Source organism: Plectropomus leopardus, chromosome 6 (assembly GCF_008729295.1).
Source record: "Plectropomus leopardus isolate mb chromosome 6, YSFRI_Pleo_2.0, whole genome shotgun sequence".
Taxonomy (NCBI): Eukaryota; Metazoa; Chordata; class Actinopteri; order Perciformes; family Serranidae; genus Plectropomus; species Plectropomus leopardus.
In genome coordinates, this window is record NC_056468.1 from 23,792,467 (window position 1) to 23,818,199 (window position 25,733).

General features: G+C 38.2%; 2 protein-coding genes across 2 annotated transcripts in view; both read left to right on the forward strand.

Annotated features, from left to right (window-relative positions):
- The first annotated feature begins 6,106 nt into the window (after positions 1-6,106).
- Positions 6,107-13,806, forward strand: rgs7bpa (regulator of G protein signaling 7 binding protein a). The gene is made up of 6 exons (XM_042488900.1): positions 6,107-6,662; positions 7,646-7,812; positions 11,486-11,616; positions 12,039-12,183; positions 13,092-13,162; positions 13,379-13,806. Exons 1-6 carry the CDS (start codon positions 6,513-6,515, stop codon positions 13,468-13,470), a joined length of 756 nt encoding a protein of 251 aa, XP_042344834.1. The 5' UTR covers positions 6,107-6,512; the 3' UTR covers positions 13,471-13,806.
- A 4,563-nt stretch (positions 13,807-18,369) lies between these two features.
- The window catches only part of oxct1a (3-oxoacid CoA transferase 1a), a 57,305-nt gene continuing 49,941 nt past the window's right edge, over positions 18,370-25,733 (forward strand). Inside the window, exons 1-3 of the mRNA XM_042488990.1 lie at positions 18,370-18,610; positions 20,559-20,667; positions 21,947-22,037. Of these exons, the coding sequence (XP_042344924.1) occupies positions 18,521-18,610; positions 20,559-20,667; positions 21,947-22,037 (290 nt within the window). The 5' untranslated portion in view covers positions 18,370-18,520. The remainder of the gene's footprint in view (positions 18,611-20,558; positions 20,668-21,946; positions 22,038-25,733) is intronic.

The following is a 25,733-nucleotide window of genomic DNA, read 5'->3' on the forward strand; positions in this document are numbered from 1 at the left end:
TGAGTGATTAGGTGACAAGCATTGTAGATTAGATTCTTGTGCTGATTACCAAAGCCAAGGTCACACAGAAACAGAACAAAGAGAAAATGAGGGAGTCTGGTGATGCTTCATCTGCTGCTTTTTTTGAATATATTGAATAAATCAAAAATAATCTATCCATGTTATCAAGAAATAGAGTAAGATGTTCACTTTTTACGATATTTTTACCCCCTTGTCTTTCTTACAGAGCTAAACCAAACAGCAAGGACATTCTTCCCAAAGGAATACCTTTCTCGGAAACAGAACTTCCAGAAAGCAAGTTGTGCAAAGTGGCCTCTCCCAAGCTGTCGAAAACTCTTCCGTATATTTGGAGGCAAGTTTTAAATTCCCCCTATTCTCTCATGAATTGTTAGATTTGGCAAAATAACAGTAAAAGAAGGACACATTTTCAACGTCACTGGTTTTCTCCTTGAAAGTTTTAACAAGACTTGTGACAGAGTACCAGAAATAAACTGGCTACGTCTCTATCCTACAAGCACCTCGAGGCTTCAATGACATAATAAACACAATGTTTTAATCTTATGGCTTACAGAATACAAATTTAAGTGGCTGCCTTTCCCACACACAAATGCAATTTCTTATTAAACACAAAATTCATGGAGAATATCTTGAGGGGAAGCAGTCTTGTACCATTACCTAAAATTGTTTCCAACCCATTTATAACTATTGATATTTTACCACTAATTAAAGCAATATAAATCTCTCTTTGAGTATTAAACACTCTATCCTTATGGCAACAGTCACATTCAACAGAATATGTGCCCCTGGCTTCAATTAAAGCAGTAATGCAACATGGATGGCATATTTGGGGAAAAACAATAGTTTATGGAATATAACTGAGCATATGGATGTGCAGGGGAGAAGCTGATAATGCTGCAGGAGTTGATTGACACATTTTGCTCAGCATTTTCCAGAATATTTAGGTTAGGAGTCCCAGCAGAATACTAACCTCCTAAGAAATGTTTGACTAACCACCAACCAACAATCTAAAGTATTTTTCAATGATAATATTTTTTGTAAATGCTGTTTTTTGATGTTATAGTCTAAATATTGTTTCACAAACACCTCTATACTGTGTAATTCTGATGGAGAAGACTGAATCCTGTTTACTTTATTTCATTTATGTTTAAAAACAGTCAACATTTAGGACAGTAAAAAATCAAAGGGAATTAAAGATACAGTTAACCCCCAAATCAAAAATATATATTTTTCTCTGACCTGTAGAGCTATTTATCAGCTTTGTTTTGGTGTGAGATGAGTGTTGGAGATATCAGCCGTAGAGATGTCTGCCTTCTGTTGAATATCATGGATGTAGATGGCACTCGGACTGTGGTGCTCAAGTAAAAAAAAGAAGAAAAAAAATTTAAAAACTCAACCACTATTAGCTCACATAGCGCCACTGAACTAGCTAACATTATAGCACAGCCGAGGAGGACAAAGTTATTGTTTACATCTCATGCTGCCACACGCTCAAGCCTCTCATTCATGCATAGATGCACGCTTTCTTCTTTGCGGCGGTATGGTTGGCCAGTGTTGTTTGGTGGAAATAAAGAAGTTTCGAGAGTAGATCATGATTTCTGGAAAGAGACATTGCTGTTGAGTTTTTCTGATGTATTTTTTTGCCACCATAAAGTTCCATTATATTCAAGAGAAGGCAGACATCTCTATAGCAAATATCTTCAACTCTACAACTCATACCAAAACAATGTGAATTTATAAATAGCACTACAGTTTGTGATTATGATTTTAGGGTAGCTTGCCCAGTGAAAAACACAATTTGTTAGTAATTATAAATTGTAAACATTTCTTGTTGGTATTTAACCCCTGATTTATTACCAGAAAATATTACAGAGAAAATGTGTCCTCAGTAGTAGCTATGTATTCAATATTTTGATACTTTTTTTACTCTGTAAGTTTGTAAACATTAGAATCCACTGTTACTGACATGAATCCAATTAAGGGGAAAAGTTCTCAAGAAATATTTTACCAAATATAACTGATTTTGAGTGAATTGTCAGTCTAATGGAAATCACCCGGTAAGATTCTTCATTTGTCGCCCAAACCAGGCTTCCAGAGGCAGTCCAGTCCCATAGCTAGACGCCAGTTCCCCCATGGAGGAGGCTACCGTCTGGATGCTCTGGATTTTGAGGATGACTCTCGTGGCTGGCACTTTGACATGGACATGGTCATCATCTACATCTACTCAGTCAACTGGGTTATAGGCTTCTTCATATTCTGCTTCCTTTGCTACCTTTTCTTCCCTTCATTTTGACAGTCCTGGCAACAGTGATGGTGCAACACAGAGAAAGGAAGGGTTGAAGATACTAAAGGATGAGGCTAAAGTAAGGAATTAAAGATGAAGCAGAGGGCAGGCAAGTACATATAAACACACACGCACATACACACACACACACACACACACATATATATATATATGGAAAAACTGAGCTGTAGGGATTAATGATGAGACAATGAGTGAATTATGAGCGGGTGGGATGGCCCAGTGGAACGAAACAACAGTGTGCCAGCATATTGTCTCTCATTAATAAATTATTGAAATTCGAAAATGGTGTACGGGGCATGTTTGGGCATCCAGTGTTCTCTGTCTCTTCATGTTGCACATGTAATGTGGGTTACACAACATGTCTTGCTCCTGTACAGATAGGAGTTAATACATGTGTAACATCTTATAGTGTAGTATAATGTAGTGTTTTTCTTCCAACATAATTATATACAGTCTATTCATGCTTAAAATTTCAATTTGCAGCACACCCAGTTTGATCACTCCTAGTTGATTACTTTGACTGAAAAATTACGTACGACAAATTTTATAAAGAACAAACTTCAGTGGAAAACTCTAATTTACTATTCTCCAATTGCACGCTTACCCTCCCAAAAGATTTCCTAATTTTGAAATGCGCAGTCATGATAAAACACTTTATAATGGGACAAACAGCTTTATATCTCTAAACTCATTTAAAAATTAACTTAAATCTAATTTAGAAAGTTCTGATGGGCAGCGGAAGCAAATTGCATTATATTTAGTCACAGGGAAACACAAGAATATGCAGCTCCTCTGGAAATGAAGTGGTGATTTTGAAGACCATAGTGCTTGTTTATGCTTTGCCCAAACCCCAGAACATAACATTGAAGTACTACCACAAGTTTTCACACCCACATAATACAAGCTAAATATAAATCATAGTTCAATAATAATAATGATAACTAAACCACAATTAAGACTTTTTTTCTCCACCACCATGAAGCATGTGATATTGCTATGTTCACTCAGTTTGGTGTAACTTTGAAATAATAATTAAGTGATCTGGTGCATTGGCAGTTTCGGGATCATGGTGGAATGACCTCTGGCATCAAAAACTGGACCAAGGGGCATAAATTGTCACCTCTTTGGTTAGTTTTGTTAGCTATTACATGAGGTAAAGCACTCCAAATTGATATATTTTGGGCTTACCCTATGGAAAGCACAATCCTGGATAGACTGGACTCTGTAATATTGTGTAGTTTCCTTGATGAGAGGTGCAAGGCCCCAGCAGGAAAGTTTGGGGAAGCCACAGAGAAAGACTTTCAGGTGGCAACTCAGGAGGCCATTAGCACTTGAAATTACCTAGCTATTGTGTTTATGTATTAAAATGTGTGGAATAAGGGCCATTTAAGGTGAATGAACTGGCTTGTCATTGCTAAGAGACCAGGATTAGGGTTAATGTGCCATCTCCTCTGAGAGATCGAAGTCAAACACATGATAAGAGTAGAATTTTTCTTTTTACATTCAAACAGACATAAAATGTACACTGTAAATTTCCTCTGTCACCTAGCTCTGTATGTGTGGCCCTTTGTGTTTGTGTGAGTGTAGCTTTGTGCGTCTGTGGTTGTGTGTCACTTACATAGATGGATTTTGAAAGTCTTCTGCATTCTCAATTAAATAGTAATGCAGGTTTAGAAAGAGCACTTACCATACAATGATTTGGACTCCTAATTTATTCACAATATCTACCACATATTTTCCTTTTTTGTGGTCATGAAAAGCAGGAAAGGGTATATAGTCACCGCTGAAAGCTGCCAGCAAATTTTTTAGGCACATTAATAGTAGCAAAGAAAAGATAGGAATGCTGAAGGAGTGTAGTTTTTGTGGTGTAACCATAGACAACAGACTGGTACACATATTGATAAATTATACACTGATATGTTCAGACATACTGTATGTATTTTTTTTCTTTGATGCCACTATGCTCCGTTTGGGCATGAAAGAAGTACTTCCAGTTTACATAATACCTATTTTCACCTACCTATATGGGTGAAAATAAGATTACCCATAGTAAGAACAAAAATAAATATTTAAACTACCAAGCAACGGAAGAATTTGATGCGTCTCGCTGCTGCCAGGTCTGTTTAAAAAAATCACAATAAAACACTTTTTTCTTCTACAAAACACAGATATGTTACAGTTGCACTAGTAGATACTCAAGACACTGCATTATTATTAGGAAAACATGTTTATGCTTAAACTGTCCAGCTGTTTGGGGCACAGTCCAGGCAGGAAGAGCAGTTATGTCTCAGTAAAAAACAACTGTGTTTTTTGTGGCACTATTTCCGCTTGAAAAATAGCAATGGGTCCCTAAAAACAATCACATTTCGAGGCTCAAAAGCCACAGGAAACCCAGCAATGGGTCTGCAAAAACCACACACTTAGGAGCTAAAAAGCTGCTGGAAACACAGCGATGGGTCCCTAAAAACATCCACATGTAGGGAATAAAAAGCCATTGGAAACCTAGTGACAGGTCCCTAAAAATCATCTCTATTTAGAAAATAAAAAGCCATTGGAAACATTGTGATGGGTCCCTTAAAAACACCCATGTTTGGGGACTAAAAAGTTACTGGAAACACAGCGACAGTTCCCTAAATAATGCCTATGTTTGGGGACTAAAAATCTGCTGGAAACACAGTGACGGTTTCCTAGAAACCATTCATATTTAAGAGATAAAAATTTATTGGAAACATTGTGATGGGTGCCTAAAACACACCCACGTTCAGGGGTTAAAAACCCATGGGTCCCTAAAAGACATCAATGCTTGGGGGTTAAAAAGCTGCAGAACGCAAAGCAGCAGATCCCTAAAAAAACATCCACATTAGGAGGGAAAAAAAATACACTGCGAGGGATCACCAGCAAACAACTGTATTGAACAGTGGTCTGCAGCCTGGCAGGTGTGCAAATGTAACATACTTGTGGTTTACAGAAATGTGCAATGCCAATATTTACAGGGCTGAAGATGAGCAACTTACATTAATTCTAATAAAGTAACACTGCACCACACTGTGTTGGAAAAGCATACAAATGTGGTAGAGATTAAAATAAACAAACAAACAAACATAAAAACTAATTTTTTAGTTCCAATACAATGACACTGCTCAATTCTTTGAAAATCTGCCTATTGTAGATCTGGATCTAAACTGTGCTATTACCATACTAAAGTTTAAATTGACCCACATTATTTATTCACGGGAATATTGAATTCATTTTATTCTACTTCTTTATTGTGTTGAGGCCATCAGCCTGGACTTCACACGTTTAGAAGCTCATAGCCTACAGCTCAGGGCGGGGGTCTGACTTGATGGGCCCTATTAGTATTCCCGTCCTTTGGGTGCGCAGTGTTGCCATCAACAGAGCCACGTCAGGCCTGTAGCAACTGCTTGTCTTCTACTGCCTCTCCAAGGTTAGAGATAGGCCCGCCCGTCCAGCTGGAAACACTCGAAGAAACAAACACTGGGAGCCGAACTGAGACCGCTATATCAGGAATTAAGTTTTTTTTTGCGTTCAGATTTTCTCCGGCACAGAGGCTGTAAGTGTCGCCTGTGCGCTGTTAAATTGGCAGCGGGGACGTTGGCAGCGTTATTTCGTCTCAATAAGGAGGTTGTGCAGCTGAGGAAAGATCGTTATCGCCCGTCTTATTGGTGCTTAATGGAAACGCGCAATCATAAAAAATGGTTGCATTTGGAGAATATCCGTGAATGCGATCGTCTCTTTCCGACATCGGTGCGTCAGAGAAGACACCTCAGCTAGCTGGACTCCGGGTTGAGTGTGAAGTCTTCACTGTGCACCGTGTGCTGCTGGAGTGAAGGTGACTTGCGCCCCGTCGCAGTCAAGGCAATGCAGAGAGGAGTCGCAGGCGCTCATCCGGTACTTTTCCTGCGCTCTGAGGCTCGTCTGGGATAATATTTGCTCCGTCTCTTACACTAGAGGGGAGGAACGTGAGAGATAGACAGAGCAATAACAATATTCGAGCTTCAACCCAGCCAGTAGTTGGCGAAGGTGAATTGAGCGTAAACGGGGGAGAGAATAAGGTAAACAGTAAGGTGCAGGGTGGTGAGACAGGAAGAGAGAAAGTGGTGGAGTTTGGTGGTGGAAATAAGACCAAACCGTTCTGTATTAGGGCTGTTTTATTAGTGGATGTGTATGCATGAGTTCTGCATCGAATGGGCGCAAAAACCGCCCCAGATCCGCCGGGAACATCTTCCAGATCGGCAAGCCTCCTTACCGAGACTCACAGAGGAGGGAGAGCACCGAAAGTACCCGCAGAGCCCAGCGCGCCGTGGCCGACTGCAGAATGGTAGGTTTGCGACACGTCAATGCCTGCATGGTATAAGGAGTGCTGTGCTATTATCCCCAAGCTTTCTTTGTTCTAGGACGATTGACTATCCCGTGCATGCAGGATACACAGGCTACAGCTGTTAATAGCTGCACAAAAGAGAGAGACTATAACCCGGTCTGGGAGCCTAAAAATAGCTATATGCATTTGCATTGCTTTGTCGGCAGTGAAGCCAAACAGATCATCTCAGCGTGCAGATTGACTGTGTGATTTGCATTTGGAGTGCAGAGAGAAAGCTGCTGGTGAGTTGGGTTGATTTTTTTTAAAAACTGCCCGAATTACAAGATTATCCACGGAGGTGTTCATGCCTCAGAGGTCCCATGTTTTGACAGATGCTGGCAGGAATGATCATATGTATAGCCTGCTTCATACATCAGTGAACGTCATGGAGCCTCGCTGTTCTTACACAGGAGTGCAGCAGGATGCAGGAGTTGCACAAAATGAACGAAATGTTTGTCTCTCAAGATCTGAGGTGGTGCAAACAACCAAACTTAGCATAATAGCATAACAAAAACCAAGCAATTCATCATGCACTCTGACTTTGCGGAATATTTAATGGCAATAATTACCTTTTTTTTTCTTTTTTTTTTTTTTTTTTGCTTAATCCCACATTTCTTTCAGATATAAATGGGCTTTGTGACAAGATGTGCAAGATTGCAGTTTCTGACTTCTGTTGAAGCATGGCACAATGCACCTGCACGGGCACGTTATTTGTCCCCAGTGTGGAGAATAAGAATAGTGAGGCTGGATCTAGTGCCGCTCAGCATTTCCTTTTTGACACGTTTTCATGTTGATAAGTATGCAGGCCCAGAATAAAGGCGATTATATGGCAATGGCGAGATCAGAAAGTCACATTCAAGCAAAAGTTTTATATTTGTTTTGATAATGTGTGAATTGAGGGACTTATTTTGTTAATGTGATTTTATCTTCTCATTGCGACACAGATCGTGCAAGAATTCAACACGCTTGTGGCTCTGTACCGTGAACTGGTCATCTCCATTGGCGAAATCACTGTGGATTGTCCTTCTTTACGGGCCGAAATGCTTAAGACCCGAACTAAAGGCTGCGAGATGGCGAGAGCGGCGCACCACAGTCTCTCCTTGATATCGGGGTAAGTTGGCAACAGACGCTGTCCATGGTGCTGAACATTAGTACTTCCCAAAAAGAGGTTCTAGAAGTGCAACCCAATGGGGCGCTCTGCAACACTGCTGCGCCTAAAGTTGTAAAGTGGGTAATTTTATCTCTCTAATTTGCATAAGCACCCCCGATTTAGCTACATGTATACTTAAGTCTGCTCCTTTAACACTTCAAAGAAATAATCCAAGTGTCTGCCCCACTAGTGTGAAACTAGTGAGTCTCATGTGGGGGAAGAGTTTAGGGGAAAACAGAACATGAGATCAGCTTAAAAAAAAAAAACATGATGTCTCTAATTGCTGGTGGGACAGCTTTACCAGGAAGCAATCACAACAACATACTGTAACTGACCACTTCCCATTAGCCGGGCCCTAAAACGTTAATGCATGAAGTGGAATGCTTCCCAGGATGAATATCTGAGATAATAGTATCAATAATGACTAATAATGACAGCCAATGACTTTTGCATCCTATGTGTCTGTGTGTGAGTGAACATTTAGATACTAGCGTGCTTCTCAACAGTGGATGTGATTGTTTTCTAGAGTGCAGAGTTACTGTGAGTCCTTGGCCTGTTCTTTCAGCACAAGTGATACAATAATAATACAGTTAATGCAAAGCGATAGGACAGTTTTTAGACTGAATGTCTTCATGCTAAATAATAATACAAGTTGTCTGTGTATGCTAAATATTGTAGTTTAAGATAGGGGAGAACAGCTATGACAGAAGCCTTGGCCTGCACTCTCTACTGAGCATAACATCTATTCCACATTGATGCCAGTGGAAGAAGGGCAAAGTGAGGCTTGGGATTTGAAGGTCCTCGGTGAGGCTAAGATGCCAGCTCACTTGGCACCCTCAAACTTACTTAAATAACAATCGGACAGACTGAAGCCAGTCGTGTGATAGATTTGGAGGACGTGTTGCAGTGCTAGCTGTTTGCCGAAGCCAAGGCACTACTGGAACAATAACAGCATCAGGTTTACTCTCTATATAGTAGCTCATTTTGCTCCTTATAACCAGGGGTGTGGGAGTGGGAGTGGGAGTGAGAGGGGGGGCCCTAAACACATTTGGAAAGCCTTAAAATGTTTGGATTTGTTTATACTTTTTTTTTTTAAGTAATATGTGCCATAATCAAATTTAAATTTGCCAAATAAATTGGTTGAAGAGTAAACTTTCTTTAAAAAGAAACATAAAGGAAGCTTTCTGAGGCCCCTCTCATCCATTAAAGGCGGGAAATGCTTTGATCCGCCCCTGCATGAGGATTCATCTCTAACACAGCTAGTGTGAAGTGGGTGACTGCTTATGTTGCTGGGGCACTGACATACACTGTCATGTTCTTCCCCCAAAAAGAAATCTTCCTAAAAGAAAAGAAAAGAAAAATAAGAAAGGAAAAGGGAAAGAAAGCAAACTGAAAAAAAAGAGAGAGGGCAGGGGGCCCACAGGGAATGCTTCTGCATAGGTCCCAGAGTTTGATGTGACGTCCCTGCTTATAACAGGCATTTGTTTGAGACCTGTGAAATCACTGAATGCTCTCCTATTAAATATTAGCCAGCCATATTTTTCATAAGGACAAGTTTAAAATGTGTTAGCCTGCACTCTGCTCTGGAACCCATTTCCTTTTTCAATAATTAATCCACTGGCTGTATCTTACAGTGATTTAAGAATGCATATCCTTCACAGTCTGTTACATGCATGACAAAATCTTTCCATTTAATGTATGGCTGCTTTAAACCACATGTGCGTGACACATTCATATGGTTAGCCGGTAAGCGTATCTCTTGCATGTTTCCTGTTGTGTGAAGGCATGAATCATAGAACATCAATTGAACAGGGTCATCTTAGTTGCTTTTTATAACATCTTGTTTAAATCTTTGGAGAAACAGAGCAGTTTACAGCGCAGGACCTTTCTGCTCCTTGCTATTGTTTTTTCCAATGTACAGCTCATAATTATACAGACACAGTTTTACCTCCAAGACAAAAAGTACTATCCATTATAATTCTATGCCTGAATTTCCTGCTGCTGCTATAGAAATAGAGACAGTGCTTTAGAGAGAACTCAAGAGAGAAGTTCCGACTGATAGCAGCATCAACATCATAATCATCACCGGCACATACTCTAAACCTCCTTCTCTAAAAGCTCTCCAGGCCATTTCAATGTCTGTCTCCACTACGAGAGACAGAGCTTGAATTAGACAGCACAGATCATTCCCCTTTAATCAAATAAAGCCAGTGTGTCTGAACGGTTTGAGTGATGCAGGGCCTCTCCGACGTGCTAGAGAAAAGCTGATAAGCAGGATAGCATTGATGACAGCTGTGCTTTAGCAACAATACTGTAGAAGGCAGCACTGTGACAAAACAAGGATGGGAAGGAGAAGCTCGCAGTTGGAAGAGGGGAATGCAACAGCATGATTTGTGTGAGATGTATTTGTACCAGGTGCAAGTTTCACGCCTTTCATCGCTGTCACTTTCCCCTGTGATATCACACCCACTGAATATCACCTGCTGTAGTTTCCCCTTGAACACCAGCTTTATATGGTTGTGAAGCTACTGCAGTGTCTCATAAAAGCTAGTGATCAGCTCTGAGTAAATAAAAACATACTCAGATGGGGTTTTTCTGTTTGAACGTCTCCACTACATTTTATTTATATATTCTGCAGCAGCTAAACAAACTAAAAATATAAGCACATAGTAACAAAATCAAGCAAATTCTTTTTTTTTTGATGTTTTTTTAACCTTGTTTGCTATTGATATTTAAAGCAGTAGAAACAAGTGTAAAAAACAGATAGCTCCTATTAATGCAAATACCACAGCTTATCTCTGAACCGATGGTTTACATTTGGTGAAGTTTTTTAAACTTTTTACAAGTATTTGAGTTTCTAACTCTCTCTGACACTGGCTGCTATTCAGACCCGTCGCCGAAAAAAAATGTTGACATTTTATTTTTCTACAAACTATGGATACATTGCATGTATAAGTGTATCAGTGTATGATGTGACAACAGAAGATGTGCAGACTGAAAATTAACATTTTTTTCGTAGTTGGATGTCATCTAGTCCTTTATTTAATTTTTTTTTAAAGATCATTTTTTGGCATTTCAGCCTTTATTGGATATGACAGATTGATAGTGTAAAAGGGGAAGAGAGAGGAGATGACATGCAGCAAAGGGCCTCAAGTGGGAGTTGAACCCAAGGCCGCTGTGGCAAGGATATTGCCTTTGTTCATGGTGCACCTGCTTTATCCACTCAGCCACCAACACCTCTCAAGTGTGTTTTTTATCTACATATCAAACTAATCAACACATACTGCACTCAAAACTTGGTAACTTTAGCCACAATTATTTTTTTAGTAAAGACAAAATCAACTCATCAATTTGTTACAAACATCAAACACTTGGTTAAGCAGTGGAATAATATTTGAGGATTTTTTTTTTTACTTTACTATTTAATATACTATTGTTTAGTTACCCATATTCAGATAGTGTCTTGCCCTTTTTTATGGCACTTTATTCAATGTAGAACCTATAGGCTGAAAAGTGGACACAGTCTTTTCTTGGAACCTCTACCAACATTAGTCAACTACTGATAAACTGTACACAGGGACATGAATAGGATATCTATGAACTTTTGTTTTATCCCTACTTTTTGTCATTACAGGCCAGAGGACGGGGAGATCCACCCTGAGATCTGTAGGCTCTTCATCCAGCTGCAGTGCTGTCTGGAGATGTACATCACTGAAATGCTTAAATCTGTCTGCTTGCTGGGCTCCCTGCAGCTCCACAGGAAAGGTTAATACATAAAATACACGAATAAGCCTCATAGCGTTTGTGTGTATAGGTGTGACTTTATACATGTCTGCTAGTTTTTATATTTATATATACAGCTTGCTTTGTTTCCCTTTTTTAAAATGTCATTAATTTAAACGAAAGAACCAAGAAAACAGAAGACAGTAACAACAACAGCAGATTTAAAAATACATATACACAGATTTAATATCTATTGGCAGCTTTAAACCACAAACACAAAAACCTTACCATCATTCCTATAATGCCACCAGCAGCCTAATCAGTGAAGTGTGTACAGGTTAAATGAAGTTTACAATCATCATGTGATCATTGTGATTCAACTCTTTTTTTTTCTCTGTTTTGTTCACCCGTGTTTTAATGCATGATGCAGTGACACGTTTGAGACTGCTCTCTGTGTGCTTCAGGTAAAGATTCCTGTGGCCCTACCAGAGTCGACAATAAGACAGAGGAGAGCTCAGACATCCCCATCCTGGAGGACACCTCCTCCTCCCCCACTGACTTTCCTCAGCTCTGCTGGCTGGTGGCCACCGACATAGAAAACATAGAAAAGTAGGTACACAAAAAATGTGTTGTGTCAGTCGGTATGTGTGTTTGTGTCCATTATTGCGGTGTGAATAATTGTACATGTTCCTCATTGGTCAAAGCAAATGTGTCAGGATACATCATGCAAAGTACGCAGGAATTTAAAAAAAAAAATTTGTTCACTTCACAGGATAGAATAGATCAAAAATGAAGTAACATTCATTTTTTATTTACATTATCAGCAGCTAATGTTCTCCTAAAAACACACATATATGACATTTGAAACACTTATTGAATTGCATCACTTCAGGTTTTCTCTTTTCAACCTCACTAATGATGTCATAGTTAATCATTTACAGCTCAGTTTGTCAAATATTTGTCTTTTATAAAGATGTAGTTGCATGATAGTATTTACAAATAATAAAAATTAAGATTTTATTTCTTTTTTTAAATCGGACATTGTATAAAAAAATAATTATGTGCCTCTGATAATTAATATTTGTATCATTTGCAAACCATACAGTATATGCAAGCGCTGTTCTTGGTAGAGGAGACAAAAATGTATTGTAATGTGATTGTTTACTTGATTTTTTTAAAACCATAGAATCACATATAAAAAATGCAAAACATCTAATTTTTACTTGGGATCTTACACCATTTAATACACTGTTTGCAAATTTCTTGAAAAATACTTCATATATCTGGTAGTCAAAGAGTGTACTGTGATTTATTATTTTGTTTATTACATTAGGAGGTGAAAAAAACACTGCGGCATGTTCTGTAAATTAGGGTATACTGTTTTTTATGATGTATTTTGGGTTGATGTTGCACAACTGGGGCAAGTTAGTGTTTGATGAAGTTTGATTTGTGTAAAAATATACCACGATTGTTGCTATTGGTACATGACATAAAAGCATTTAATTGTGTTGTTGCAGGGATATGAGGGAGATGAAGAACCTTCTCAGTAAACTCAGGGAGACAATGCCTTTACCATTGAAGAACCAAGGTAAGATAATAACATTTTCTTCACCCCTCATCTTGTTACATCCACATCCCTACACAGACCCCTATAGAGTAGTAAAACTTTTCAAAACTCTTACAGTCAAAAAGTATATATATAATATTTATAGTCATGGGATAAAGCGAAAAAAAAAAAAACACAGATCTGAAACTAGGAGTAACGTCTGACTTGGCAGCGGTCTGTGTGTGTTCTTGTGCCCAGATGACAGCAGTTTGCTAAACCTGACTCCCTACCCACTGGTCCGACAGAGGAAGAGGAGGTTCTTTGGGCTCTGTTGCCTGGTAACCAGCTAAGGGCCCCGCCTTTGTGGGTAGGAGGCGGCAACAAAGACACCATTACCCACTGTCCTTCACCACTTGTGTCTCCCACCAATCTATAACTGCCATTTTCAAATAAATTGTCTCTTTCTCTTTTTTTAAAGGCTGCCCATTTTATAATTTTATTTTGTAATACAAAGAAGAATTGTAACTGCAATGTACCGAAAACAAAAGTCATGAACATATATTTTAAAATATTTTGCAACAAATTTTCCCTTTTTTGGTAAATGAAGTCAGATATCTGCTTGTCCAATGTTAAAGAGAATGAGAGGTCATTTGAAATAATGTCAGTGTTCGATTACTCCCACAAACCTGAGTGAATGAAACGAGGATTCATGTTTTAAAAAAGGGAATATAATTGTCCATTTTTGTCAGAAATAATGTGATAACTTATGACGCCATCCAAATTTGAGGACGGCGCTTGCAAAAAACAAAGTTACACCTTCGTATGTCTAGACTGAGATGACAGGTTTGTGCAGAGTAAGTTTGTTGTGTATTACAGTCTCTGTTTTCTGTTCCTTGCTGTTTTTTCCTCTTAATGTACTTAATTTAGTCTTCCATAAACCAAGTACCTGTATCCAACTTAAACTTTCCAGCTTCAAAATGGAATATATGATACAATACTTAAAAAAGGAAACTTCTTTGCACACAATATCTATCTATAAATTGAGACATTAGACTTGTATATACACATACTCTTTACGCAATGCTCTCTGAATTATTTTCAAAGATGGAGATGTTTAGATGTGGGCTGGTATAAGCAGGGAGGGTCTCCTTCTGTCTGAGGTGGACAGAGGCCAGGCAGCATGAGTCTTGCTTATTAATGATAGTGATCAATGTTTAGGGCACAGTGAAGGTAGTCAAAGCTGATATAGGTCATTTTACATTGTTAATAAAACTTTTGTTATTGAAACTAATCAACTGGTCTCTGTAATTTTCTTGCATGTAGTTCACAGAAAATGTCCACTGGGTGGAGACAAACTGTCAAAAACTACGTTTAAGAGTTTGGGATGTGGTAAAATAAATAAATAAATAAATAGAATAAGGATTTATATGGACTGACTTGTTTGTAGAGGAAACATTTCTATCTGGGAAGGCTAGATGGAGGCAAAGATAGATGGAGGTAGAGAATGGGAGACAGAGGAGAGAGAGAGAGAGAGAGAGAGAGAAAGGCCAGATAATCTTTTATTAAGTCCATGGAAAGCAGCCTTTATTTATATTCGCAGAGACTTGGAGAAATAGAGTGAATAAGAGAGAGAGAGAGAGAAAGATTACATGGCCAGTGCTCAGACAGGATCCAGCTGGTCACCTACTTTTACTGGTGGAATTAAGTATATTTTTATCAGTAAAGGAAAAGCTTCAAAGTGTCCTCAGTGCGCAGTGATCAGTGGCTGACATGGTTTATTTGATTAAATCTCATCAATCTAAAAATATCAGGTTAAATGTTTTTTTTGTTTCTTTCCTAATTTAGACATGCTTGCTAGTTGAATTTAAAACTAAATTGCCTGGGAATGTGAATCTGAGGATGAATGTGTGCTGCTAAACAAACCAGTGACATGCCCACTGCATATTCTAAAACTCCCCGAATACTGTGTACAGCACTTTAGAATGGATGGATGAACGGGTACTGTTATATTTTACTTCATAAACTGGTGTTTAGATGTACTATTGGGAGAAGTTTGCCTTCAGGACTTCCTGCAAGAGGGCTTGCAATAATGGTAGCAATTGTCAATATAAATCAAACATAGTAACCTCTATAGGTTCGCCATCATTTTCCCACAGTGACTTTTTTGCCTAACGCCTTACTAATGTTGTTTTTCTTATCTCTCTTAGGAAGTCAGGTGGAGAAAAGAGCGACAAAGTTTACACAGGAAGGAGGTTGTGATGGATGAATGGGTCAAATACAAGACTTACAACAAAGAAATTTCCATGGGTTCATATCTTGTGAAAAACTGTAATTTTTCACTCTCAATGCATGTGGTTAGGTATAGTAAAAGACTATGGTTGGAGTTAATTTTAACCCCTGTTAGAAAGTTTTCTTTGCAGAAAGGGCTCTAAGCAAACTTCCCCCATGTGCTTAAAATGTCACGTTGGAGCAATGTGTCTAGAAAAAAACTAAAGAATAGGTTGTTCTTTTTAGAACTGACAAATAACCCTTTTAAAGCTAAACAAAAAAACAAATAAACTGTTGGGCTATCTTAAATTGCACTGTCACAAAGCTGAAACCAGGCATGTTTTCTTAGCTCATGAGAAGTTTACTTTTTTTACTTTACATGGCAAGCCAGTAAAACGTGGGCTGAAAAATTAATACTAGTAACACCTTTCAATATAATGCATAGTAACCTCCATATGTTCACCCTCCATTTCCCACTAACAGAAATATTTTACCCAACACTTTCCTCTTGTTGTTTTTCTTAATGTTGTCACCCATCAGCATTTTTACTTAGAGTTCTTAATGAGGTTGAGAACTCATGGAGAATGATCATCATTATTCTTTACTCACTGAAAAAACTTCTGTTTGTCAGTTTGTTTGTAATACCCTGCTTAGAGAGCACCTTAGCACCTTTCTCTCACCCACCAGCCTCTGTGTACAACATGATGTAACTGAGGCATAAACATCTGCCAACAATAAGCATTTTGGTGTGATGAGGTCACACCAAGTAGCCAGTGTCTTCACATGGTTTCACAAACAGGTTGAGACACACATGCTCTCACACCAAGAGCAGGCAGTGAGCCAGAGGCAGAAATAGATTTCCAGCAGGGGTTTGCTTGGCAGTGCTGAGCACTGTCTGGTTTAGTAAGTGCAGGACATCTTTTGAAATAGATCATCTCAGGCCAGTACACAGATTTTTAAATATGATCTCAAGGGGCATTCACAGAACCTTTTTTTTTCAAAGCCCAGGCCTACTTTATGTAGTGTATTGTGTATGTACTCAAGTAGCATCAACGAGAAATCTATATATCTGTGTAAAAATTGCATCTACACATAAACATGTTTTTGGGTCATATCTCTGTCTCTTAAAAAAGTACAAATAGGAAAAGAAATTCAACATGGCCAGTGTTCTCCTGTTTATTCCTGGTCTTTATACAGTTTTACATAATAGTTTTATGCATGCATAACTTTTACAAAATTTTAAAGAAGTGTTATAGAGGATAAATGTGTAAAGGAAGGTGAAGATAAAAGGTTATGAGGTCAAACCCTCCACTTGCACCCTCAGGTAGCACAAGGCAGGATACTAATAACTGACACCTTTTCTCCTTTGCATCGCTGAAGTCCTGCTTCACACTCGCTCATGGTCTGAGATGCTGCAGTTGCATTCTCTCCAACTTGGACACAGACATCTGATCCTGGGCTCAAGCAATCTGGAGATTCCTTACAGCTACACTCATTGGTTTGTTCTGGAGAGTGATGAAAAGGATAATTAGATGAAAAACCTCAAATTGCAATCTGCTTGCTATAATGGATTGTTTATAACTCTGAAATTTCTCTACCATCACAGGTCTCCCACAGGAGACAGTTGGTGCAGCCTGTTGTGCTACACTTTGGCCACTTGCAGGTGCTGTTGTCTGCTATTGTGTAGCTCTTACCCATACACTTCAGTGAATGCATTTTGCACACATTCAGAAGGACAGGTTTTCTAACCACAGAAGCAGTGGCACACACGTCCAAAGATTGACTAGAAACAAATATAGTCATCAAACATAATAACAACAAGAACAAGAAAATTAGTTACATCAGTCCAGTTTGCAAAATTTAACATGATCAAACTGATGATTAAAAGATTAAACATACCTGCACTCAAAAGGCATTTTGCAAACACATTGCCCTCTGGAAGACTTCTCCCAAGGTTTACACTGAACCAAGGGAAGGCTGCGTTGTTGTGGCATAATGACTGAGGGATACATTGAAACCATTTTTTTTTACGATAATAACTAACTAATATCCAAACATAAGTGGAAAAAAATTAATGCATAGTTTCTCAAAGTTTGACCTCCAGGAAAATGGTGGCCCTCTGAAACATTAAATGAATTAAATAATATCAAAATTCTATTGTATGCCACAAAAATGTCACAGGATATACTATATAACAAGAACTGCCACAATATAGTATGTCATCAAACTCTCATAGAAATGTATGTCAGACATTGCAAAAATGAATAGTGTCATTAAAATATCATGGTAAAGCATGTAAGATAAATTGCCACGGTATAGTATGTCAAAAAAGTGATGCAATACTGTATGTTAACTCAATGTGGCCCTAAAACTCTGTTGTGTTTACATTTTATTTTGTTGACATACTATACAATGACTTTTTCATGCTATTCTGAAGGATATCCAATCCTATGACTTTTTTAATGCTTTTTGGATGACATAATATACCTTCGTATTTTACAAAGCATCATAAAAATATTATTCTATTTTTATGATATTTTTATTCAGATATACTACACTATGACTTTCTAGCTGTTATGGACAAGATACTAAACTATAACTACTATAACTTTTCTATGTTGTTTTCAACAACACACCTTACTATAACCTTATCTTTTTTGAATGACATACTATACTATGATTTTGATGATTTTTATGCTTTTTTATGCATTTTCTGACAATATATTCTTCGAATTTTTCATGCTACTTTGGAAAAAAATTACCCTTTCATGCTTTTTTGAAGGATATATTAGACTTGAGGCATTTTTGTGACATAGTGTACTATGACATTTTTAACCGCTGAAGCGGATGCGACGAATCGGAAGCGAACTTCAGCGCGGTTACTCAATGACAGCATGATGGTGGTGAACGGGTTAAATTCAAATTAGCTTGCCGAGCCTCTGTGTTTCCTCTAGCGTTAGTCCAGCCCATCGAGGCACCAGCCAATGTCATCGTGGCGCTGACTTTTTGGAGCGAGAGCTAGCACAGGCAGTAGCCACATTTCGCTACATTTCAGCCTGCATCACCCGTCGTCTCCCGGCTGGGGCTTTCACTCTGCTCCTCGGCTCGTCCCCCCGTGTTTAGCTCCAAAACATGGCGGCCCTCAAAGCTTTGTGCAGAGCGGAGGATTTATTCCTCAGAAACCTCTCAGGTCCCTGCAGAACCAAATTAACCTTCGCCAAGGTTGGTATGAAACGGTTAATGATAATGGTAGAAATAGCAGTGTGAGAATGACACATTTGCAAATCGCAAGACTTAGCCTAAAGGTCATACCATTATGAAGACTTTATTCCTCCTACCGTCCAGCATTTCGGAATGGTAGCCTGACAGATCAGTAGGGGAATTTATGGTTTTACACACAGTCTTGTTTGTTTCATTTGAGTTTATTTTCCGATGATATAGTGAATTGACCTCAAGCTACTCGCTAACGCTTCTTAACAATCTTCATATTTTTGTCAACGCGGTTAGCAACCACACTTAGAAACTAACTTTCCGTCATGCACAAAGTGAGTGTATTTGATTAGTGACTTAAAATACGTTTTTTACACCAGTTAAACCAGCAGCTTTACATGCAACATAGTTTATGTTGGCCCGGAGCCACGGTGTGCATGTGTGTGTGTGTTGTAGGTGAAATGATCATAGGTGCTGGCATAATTCTCCCCTACCAGCATCGAGTTACACACAAACTGCACAGTATTTCCATCATGGTTCTTTTATGTCTGTGCCTAAAGTCTAGACATTGTTTGTTTTTAGACATTTATGTAGTGTCTGCTAATGAAGACATGTTGAAGGGAACACTTGGCCAAATAAGCATTTCTTTGCGCAGGAATAAATGCAGTTTTGGAGTGACAAAAAAGGCATACAGAGTTGATCTGAGATCTGACATCTGAGCGGTAGTCTCTGAAATGTTACAATATGATGAATGTGAAAACAAAACAGTTAAATGACTGATAGAAAAAATGCAGTGATACATCAAAGTTTTGTTTAAGTTCACACAGTGAAGTCAAACAAATATGGAGTGTGATAGATAAACAAAAAACTTCCCATAGTCAAAATTGGCTTTGTTTTCCTCAAGATATTACTGCAGATGATATAGTTACTTTAACCTTTATTCCAGTTGTAAACCATCTGGATGACAGTCAGAACTGGCTTTTCATAAAGAGACCATGATTTGATGCCTTTTGTATTGTAAATCACACAAAACAGATATTAATATTAATGTACATGTTTCATTTTTTATGTCACCGGTATTACATAACAAGGTGCACATGTTTAATTTTATTCATAGAAAAAGGAAAATAATAATTAAGGAGGAGGTTAGGAACATCACAATTAGGTTCCTTCTCAATCACAGGTAGCAGGGCTGCACGAAATGCAACAAAAAAGTCATATTGTGATCATTTTGATGGATTGTATTTGCAAAATGAGTCACAATTTTAGTTGAAATGGTAAAAATATCAAAATGATAGTAATGTCTGTGTTTTGCTCTGGTCTGTACCAAACAAGAATATTCTCTTATGTTTAGAATTAGAATATGATTTGTAGGCTGGGGTATCTCTGATGACCGCCGTGCTTCATTTATGGTGGTATGTTGTGACACATCCTTTATCCAAAAAAATTGTAGCTCCTTTAATTTTGATATTTTACTCAGATTTATTGCAATTCCCCTAATATTTTAATTTATCTGTTCAGCCTTGTCTGGGAAATTAATGGAGGCAAAACATAACAATATTTTTTTTTTAAGTTGGTTTCAGGTACAATTTGGTCAATGTTGACCCAGTGGATTTCAAATTTGAGTCCCCAGCAAACTGTTGCCTTTGGACTCTCGGCTGTGTGCTGCCCTAAAGCTCTGCTCCCTTTATTGTGAGATTTGTTCAGCAGTTTTGCTTATCTTTCCCTTCCTCTGCTGAATAAACTGGATCAGCCATTTAAACTGTCCAAACATATTAGCTGCCCTCAGGCGTCTGTCAATTTTGTTTAATCGAGGCATGTTTGACATTTCTCAGTGTTATACTGTTATGTTTTTACCCACACTCACTTGTTACTTTCTGTTGCTGGTTGAAGTTCTTTTGAAAGAATTTATTCGAGCATTTTGTAAAGTTTTAAGCACCTCCTGTTTTGCTTTCTACAGACCTGCGGCTGTTACTTTTCTACCTCCAGCAAGAGAAGCTCACAGTTCTACTCAGACCCAACAGAGGCAGTCAAAGACATCCCGAATGGAGCTACCATTCTTGTGGGAGGTATGATATACAATACACAAGCAAAACAGATACTACTGTAAGATGGTTGCACACACACCTCATGACAGTGCTGGCCTTAGTTTTTAATTTTGTGCAAATATTGTTAACTGATGAAAAATACACAGAGATGTATTTCCATACAGTGTATGTTCAATGACCACTTAAGGCTGTAGTTTCTATTAAGAATAACTTTTTGGCTGAATATTTGCTGAAAGTCACTATGTCTACACAGGAGTGTATGAGACAGATAATCTTTAAAAAATTATATTCCTCTGCCTCCTTGTAATGCTTTAATGGCATTTGCAAGAATTCACTACACACGCACAAAAACAACCGTTTAGAGTCGAGGAGTCTCAAACACAGCTGTTAATCATGTTACTGCTCGTGAAAACAGTCAAACTGTCAAACTACGCGGCGCTGATCAGATATTATTCAAGATTTTGTCACTGTTTCTTGCCTCAAATGTGTTCATATTTTAGCGTAAAAAGAGAAAGTTAATGGCCTTGGTTGCCATGTTGAAAAAAGCTGTGCTAAACAGTACACTAAAATATGTTTCTGAAAACATTTGAGGCAAAAAAAAGGCAATGCATATTTGATCAGCTCTGCTTTGTTTGACAGTTTGACTGCTGTTGACAGCAGTGATTTACATATTTGTCAGCTGTGTTAGAGACTCCTCGACTTTTACTGGTTGTTTTCCTTCAACCGCGTTAGATTCTACTGAATGCCATTAGAAGCACTACAATGAGGGGGAGCAGGATTTTCATGCAATGCTGTGTAGATGTACCTACAATTTCAGCAAATATGACAAAAAGAGGCTTTCATAAAAGTCACTAACTGTAGCTTTAACAGCAAAGTGATCTCTGTCTGGCATGGTGGTCGATTACCATCCACACACAGAGCACACACAAATTCCACTGCTCTTATTTATAGTCAAGTTCGGAGTGACATTGTTAAATATTTTTCCATTGTGTCACACCTCTATCTGAGGGAAAAAACACAGACAAACAGAAATCTGCCCCGCTCAGTGTAATATAGGAACACCATATACACACATGACTAAAATTACCTGGGGTTGATCCAAGGTTCACCATGTTATTGGACTTTTCCTGTTTGATTTGTAACAGCTGGAGGGATCATGCCGTGTCTCGGAACTACTAGGTTAAATTTCCACCTTAAATTACCGTAATTAACCCTTTGATGCTCTTTGCAGTGATTCTTGGTTGTTTCTGTTTGTTTCTATTTACTTTGCATTACTTTTTTTTGATGTTTTCGGACACAGGCTTTGGACTGTGTGGTATCCCAGAGAATCTTATCAACAGTCTACTGAAGACCGGTGTAAAGAGCCTCACTGCAGTCAGCAACAATGCAGGGTAAGTGAGTGTGGAAGGGCGGGGGAGCATGTGTGTGCCATACGTACATGCCTAGCAAACATGGAGGTGCTTGTATGTAAAGGTGTTATTTAATCATGAAGTATGTTCCATGCTGGTGCTTGATTTTGATATTAATTTGTCACCATCACTCCAAAATCAGACTGAAAATTCTTTGCAGAGTCATGCATCACGTCAACTGTCATTTCTGTTTAACTAGAAGGGGTGTATTAAAACTGTTTAATGAAAATGAAGTACAATGTTAAATATTTAATTGGGTTAACTCTTTATCAGTTTTGCAGAAAGTTTCCAATGCAAGTGAGATTTTGTGACAGTATTTTCTGGGTCGGTGGGTCAGACTCTCCCCGTGTTCCCCTGTGACTCCGTCCTGTGTAGCTCTCCAGGCGGGACAAGAAGTCTTTATTGGACACACAAAGGTGTCTGTTGCTTCACCTCCTTAGCAACCAATTTTAAACTCACATTACAGAGGTATTTGTGACCTTGTTGCTGTATCCTCAGTGTTGATCTGGAGAAATGCCCAGAAGTTAGCTTCTGATAAGTTATCAGATCTGCAGACGCAAACACAAAACACAAAAAGTGTGTTGCAGTGACTGCCACTCCTTCAGTGGTCAGGTGATATGGTGCATGTGATGTGTGTCGTTGCTCAAGGTGGGATGGACTCAAATATACTTGCAGAGGTTTCTCTTCTAGCACTTGCATCTGCTAACCTCATTGACCTTTATTGTGTATTCTGTCTTTTTATTACATACCATGATATGGAGTATCTCAAAGTGAAGATGTAGTCATTCATTCTGCATTAACACCAGCCTTGTGGCTCAATAGTTTAGGAATCATCTGTTATTTTTTAAAAAGAAAATAATTTTATTTTTGAGGTAATACAGAGTGCAAAAATCAAGAGGGAGGCAATATTGATTTAAGGTTAAATTCTTTTAAATACCACTTTAGTACCAGTGCAAGTTAATTATTTTCAGTTATATGATCGGATTGTGACACTTTGTATTCTCTGAAAGATTGAACAGCAAATTTTGCAGTAAAAAGTTGCACAAAGGAGGAAAGAAATGTTTCAAAGGCTTCAGAATTCACATTCAAGACTTAAATGCAACATTTACTCACAAACTGACAATTGAGCTTTGCACTTCAATGTCACACACAATGCTGATGTCTCTCACAGACTAGTAAACAGTCTTATCTTGTCAGTTGTTGTGTTGCAGCCTGCTTCTGTAATTGAATCCCAATGTGCTGCTGCCACAAGGTAGCTTTATCTGAACTGTTTACAGAGCAACAATGAAATTTGAGACTGTGACCAAAGCCTGATCTTATCTGCTTAAATATGAAATGCATTCTGCAAAACTCTGACCACAGATCACAGTTTAAAATCCTACATTGTTAAACACAATAAGTTGTTTTATTTATTTGTTTTTTTAACAAGAAAGGCACTGGCCTACAGTAATGTTAAACTTTAACCTCCTTTCCTTTTTTGCAAGTGCAAACTTTAATTGATGAGCCGTGTGAATTTTGTCTATTTACTTAGAAGTACACAGTGGTCCTCTCTGAAATCAGTTACAATGTGTTCAGATATTCTTATGAAAAAACATTTGAAATTGCATCTCTACCTATTATTGTCTATAAATGTATTTGCAGTGTAAACACATAATGTGTCAGACTTGATGTTGGCTACTTTGAGAAATCTCCCTTTTTCCTCTTATTTACCAACAGTTGGGATCAGTTACTGTAATTGTTATATACAGTACCTAATAGTAAAGTGCAGTCTCAGCTTTGGAAAGGATTTGTTTGTGCTGACGTAACAAAATGAAGTGTCAAATCACAGTGGTTGCACACAGTCTTATTGTAGTTGTGCAGTAAGAAGATCAAATGGCTTCAAAGTCTCTGCACAGACTGTGTGAATACATTTCTCAGTGACAGTAGTTTTAGCCAGAAAAACAATGTCCTCCTATGAGGTGTGTTATTGTTCTTAACAGAAGTTACACTGACACAGATTTTTCTCGTGGACTTTGATTTTTTGTGAGTATTGATTCTTGGGAACAGGTGCTCAAAATATTTGCTTGAGCCGTGGCATCCTACTGAGTAACCATTGCTCCCCTGAATGTTTTCTCTCAACAGACATTGGTTGTTGGGCCAAACTGTGTGTTTTGTGTAGTTTCTGAACATTTCTGAGCCAACACAGTGCAATGTCTTATACACTCTATACATACAATACATATAGTACCCTCGAAGACACGCCTTCCTTATACAATCTTTGTGAGTGCTGGTTTGACTGGGCACATAGACGGAGAGAGGCATGCATATCTGGCTTATACTATAAAAAGGGTAGGGGGGTGAAAATTGAGGGTTGCGTAAATATTGGCAGGAATGCGTTACACATGACTGCTTTTGATTATTACTTTTTAAAAATAAAATCTACCCTGCCTGTTTACTGAATATTATTATTGCACAGCTGAAGCAGATTTAAATGTTCTTGCTCTTTAAGGAAGAAGGCGGGAAGTGGAAAGAAGTAGTTATGTAACATTTAATTTTAGAGTGAAAATTCCTTAGGCTGAAACTCCCCTTCGTCTGCTTGCTTCTCTTTGGATGTCTAAATGGGCTGTTAATCCTCCTAGAGTCTCAGGGATTTGATTTTGTCTAACTTGTATTATCTCAGAAATAATGCAAACATTGTAACGGAGAGTGCACTCTCGACTGCTATGAGCACGTTAAGGGAAACAGTTTTTTTCAACAGGCTTCTATAATCTAAACTGTGTTGCAGGTTTTTAATACTGCAAAGAAGAAATATGAATTCCAATAACAGCGCTTATGATTGATGAAGTTTTGGGAATAGAAATATTTTCCTTTAATGATCTGGTATGAATAAAGGAAAGCGATCCCACTCAGCAGTGGAGATTGTATATGTTGTTTGAAAAATCATGGAACTTGTAAAAATAATTGAAAGCTTTGGAAAAATCATTGAAATATGTTGTGTGTAATAAATCAAATTACATTTTTTCTTTGTAGCTGATGATGTAACATAGCTTTATTATGAATTTTACGTACGACAATGTTTTGGTTTTTTTTTGGTTTATGTGTGACAATCCTGGAACACATCATGTAGGATGCTGAAATTATGTTTTAATAGAGTTTGAATCTTATATGTTTGAAAAACACACGGCAAGTGTGGCAAGAAAAAAAGAACATTTTGGGTCCTTGAGAAGTCATGGAAGAGTTTTGAAATTTTGTCCATGACAATGTGTGGGACCCCTGAGCACAGGCACAGTGGTACATGAGAGGACGTGATTGAGCTGTGTTAGAGCTGCACCCCCTGCAGCTTTATGTTCACGCTTTAATCCACTGCTTCACATATGTTATTTAACTTAAATAGCACAGATTCCATATAAAAAGCATATATTGCATTCAAATTATTCGAGTTCACCCACTTGGTGTTGACAAGGTTTTTACCCTCAAACATTCGCCAGTTATTTACACAAGATCACAAACTGTTGGCATTAGTCAGTCTTGCCAAAACCTTTCACACAGATAACCTATGATGTGTTGTAACACTTGTGGTGTGTCTGACAGGGTTTCACAGTCTGTTTTTGGTATTCTGAGGGCAGATGGCCTAGATATGGTGTCAGCTGACCGTAGATCAGATTTAAGGACAAAGCAGTTGTTCCTGATTCTCAGCTT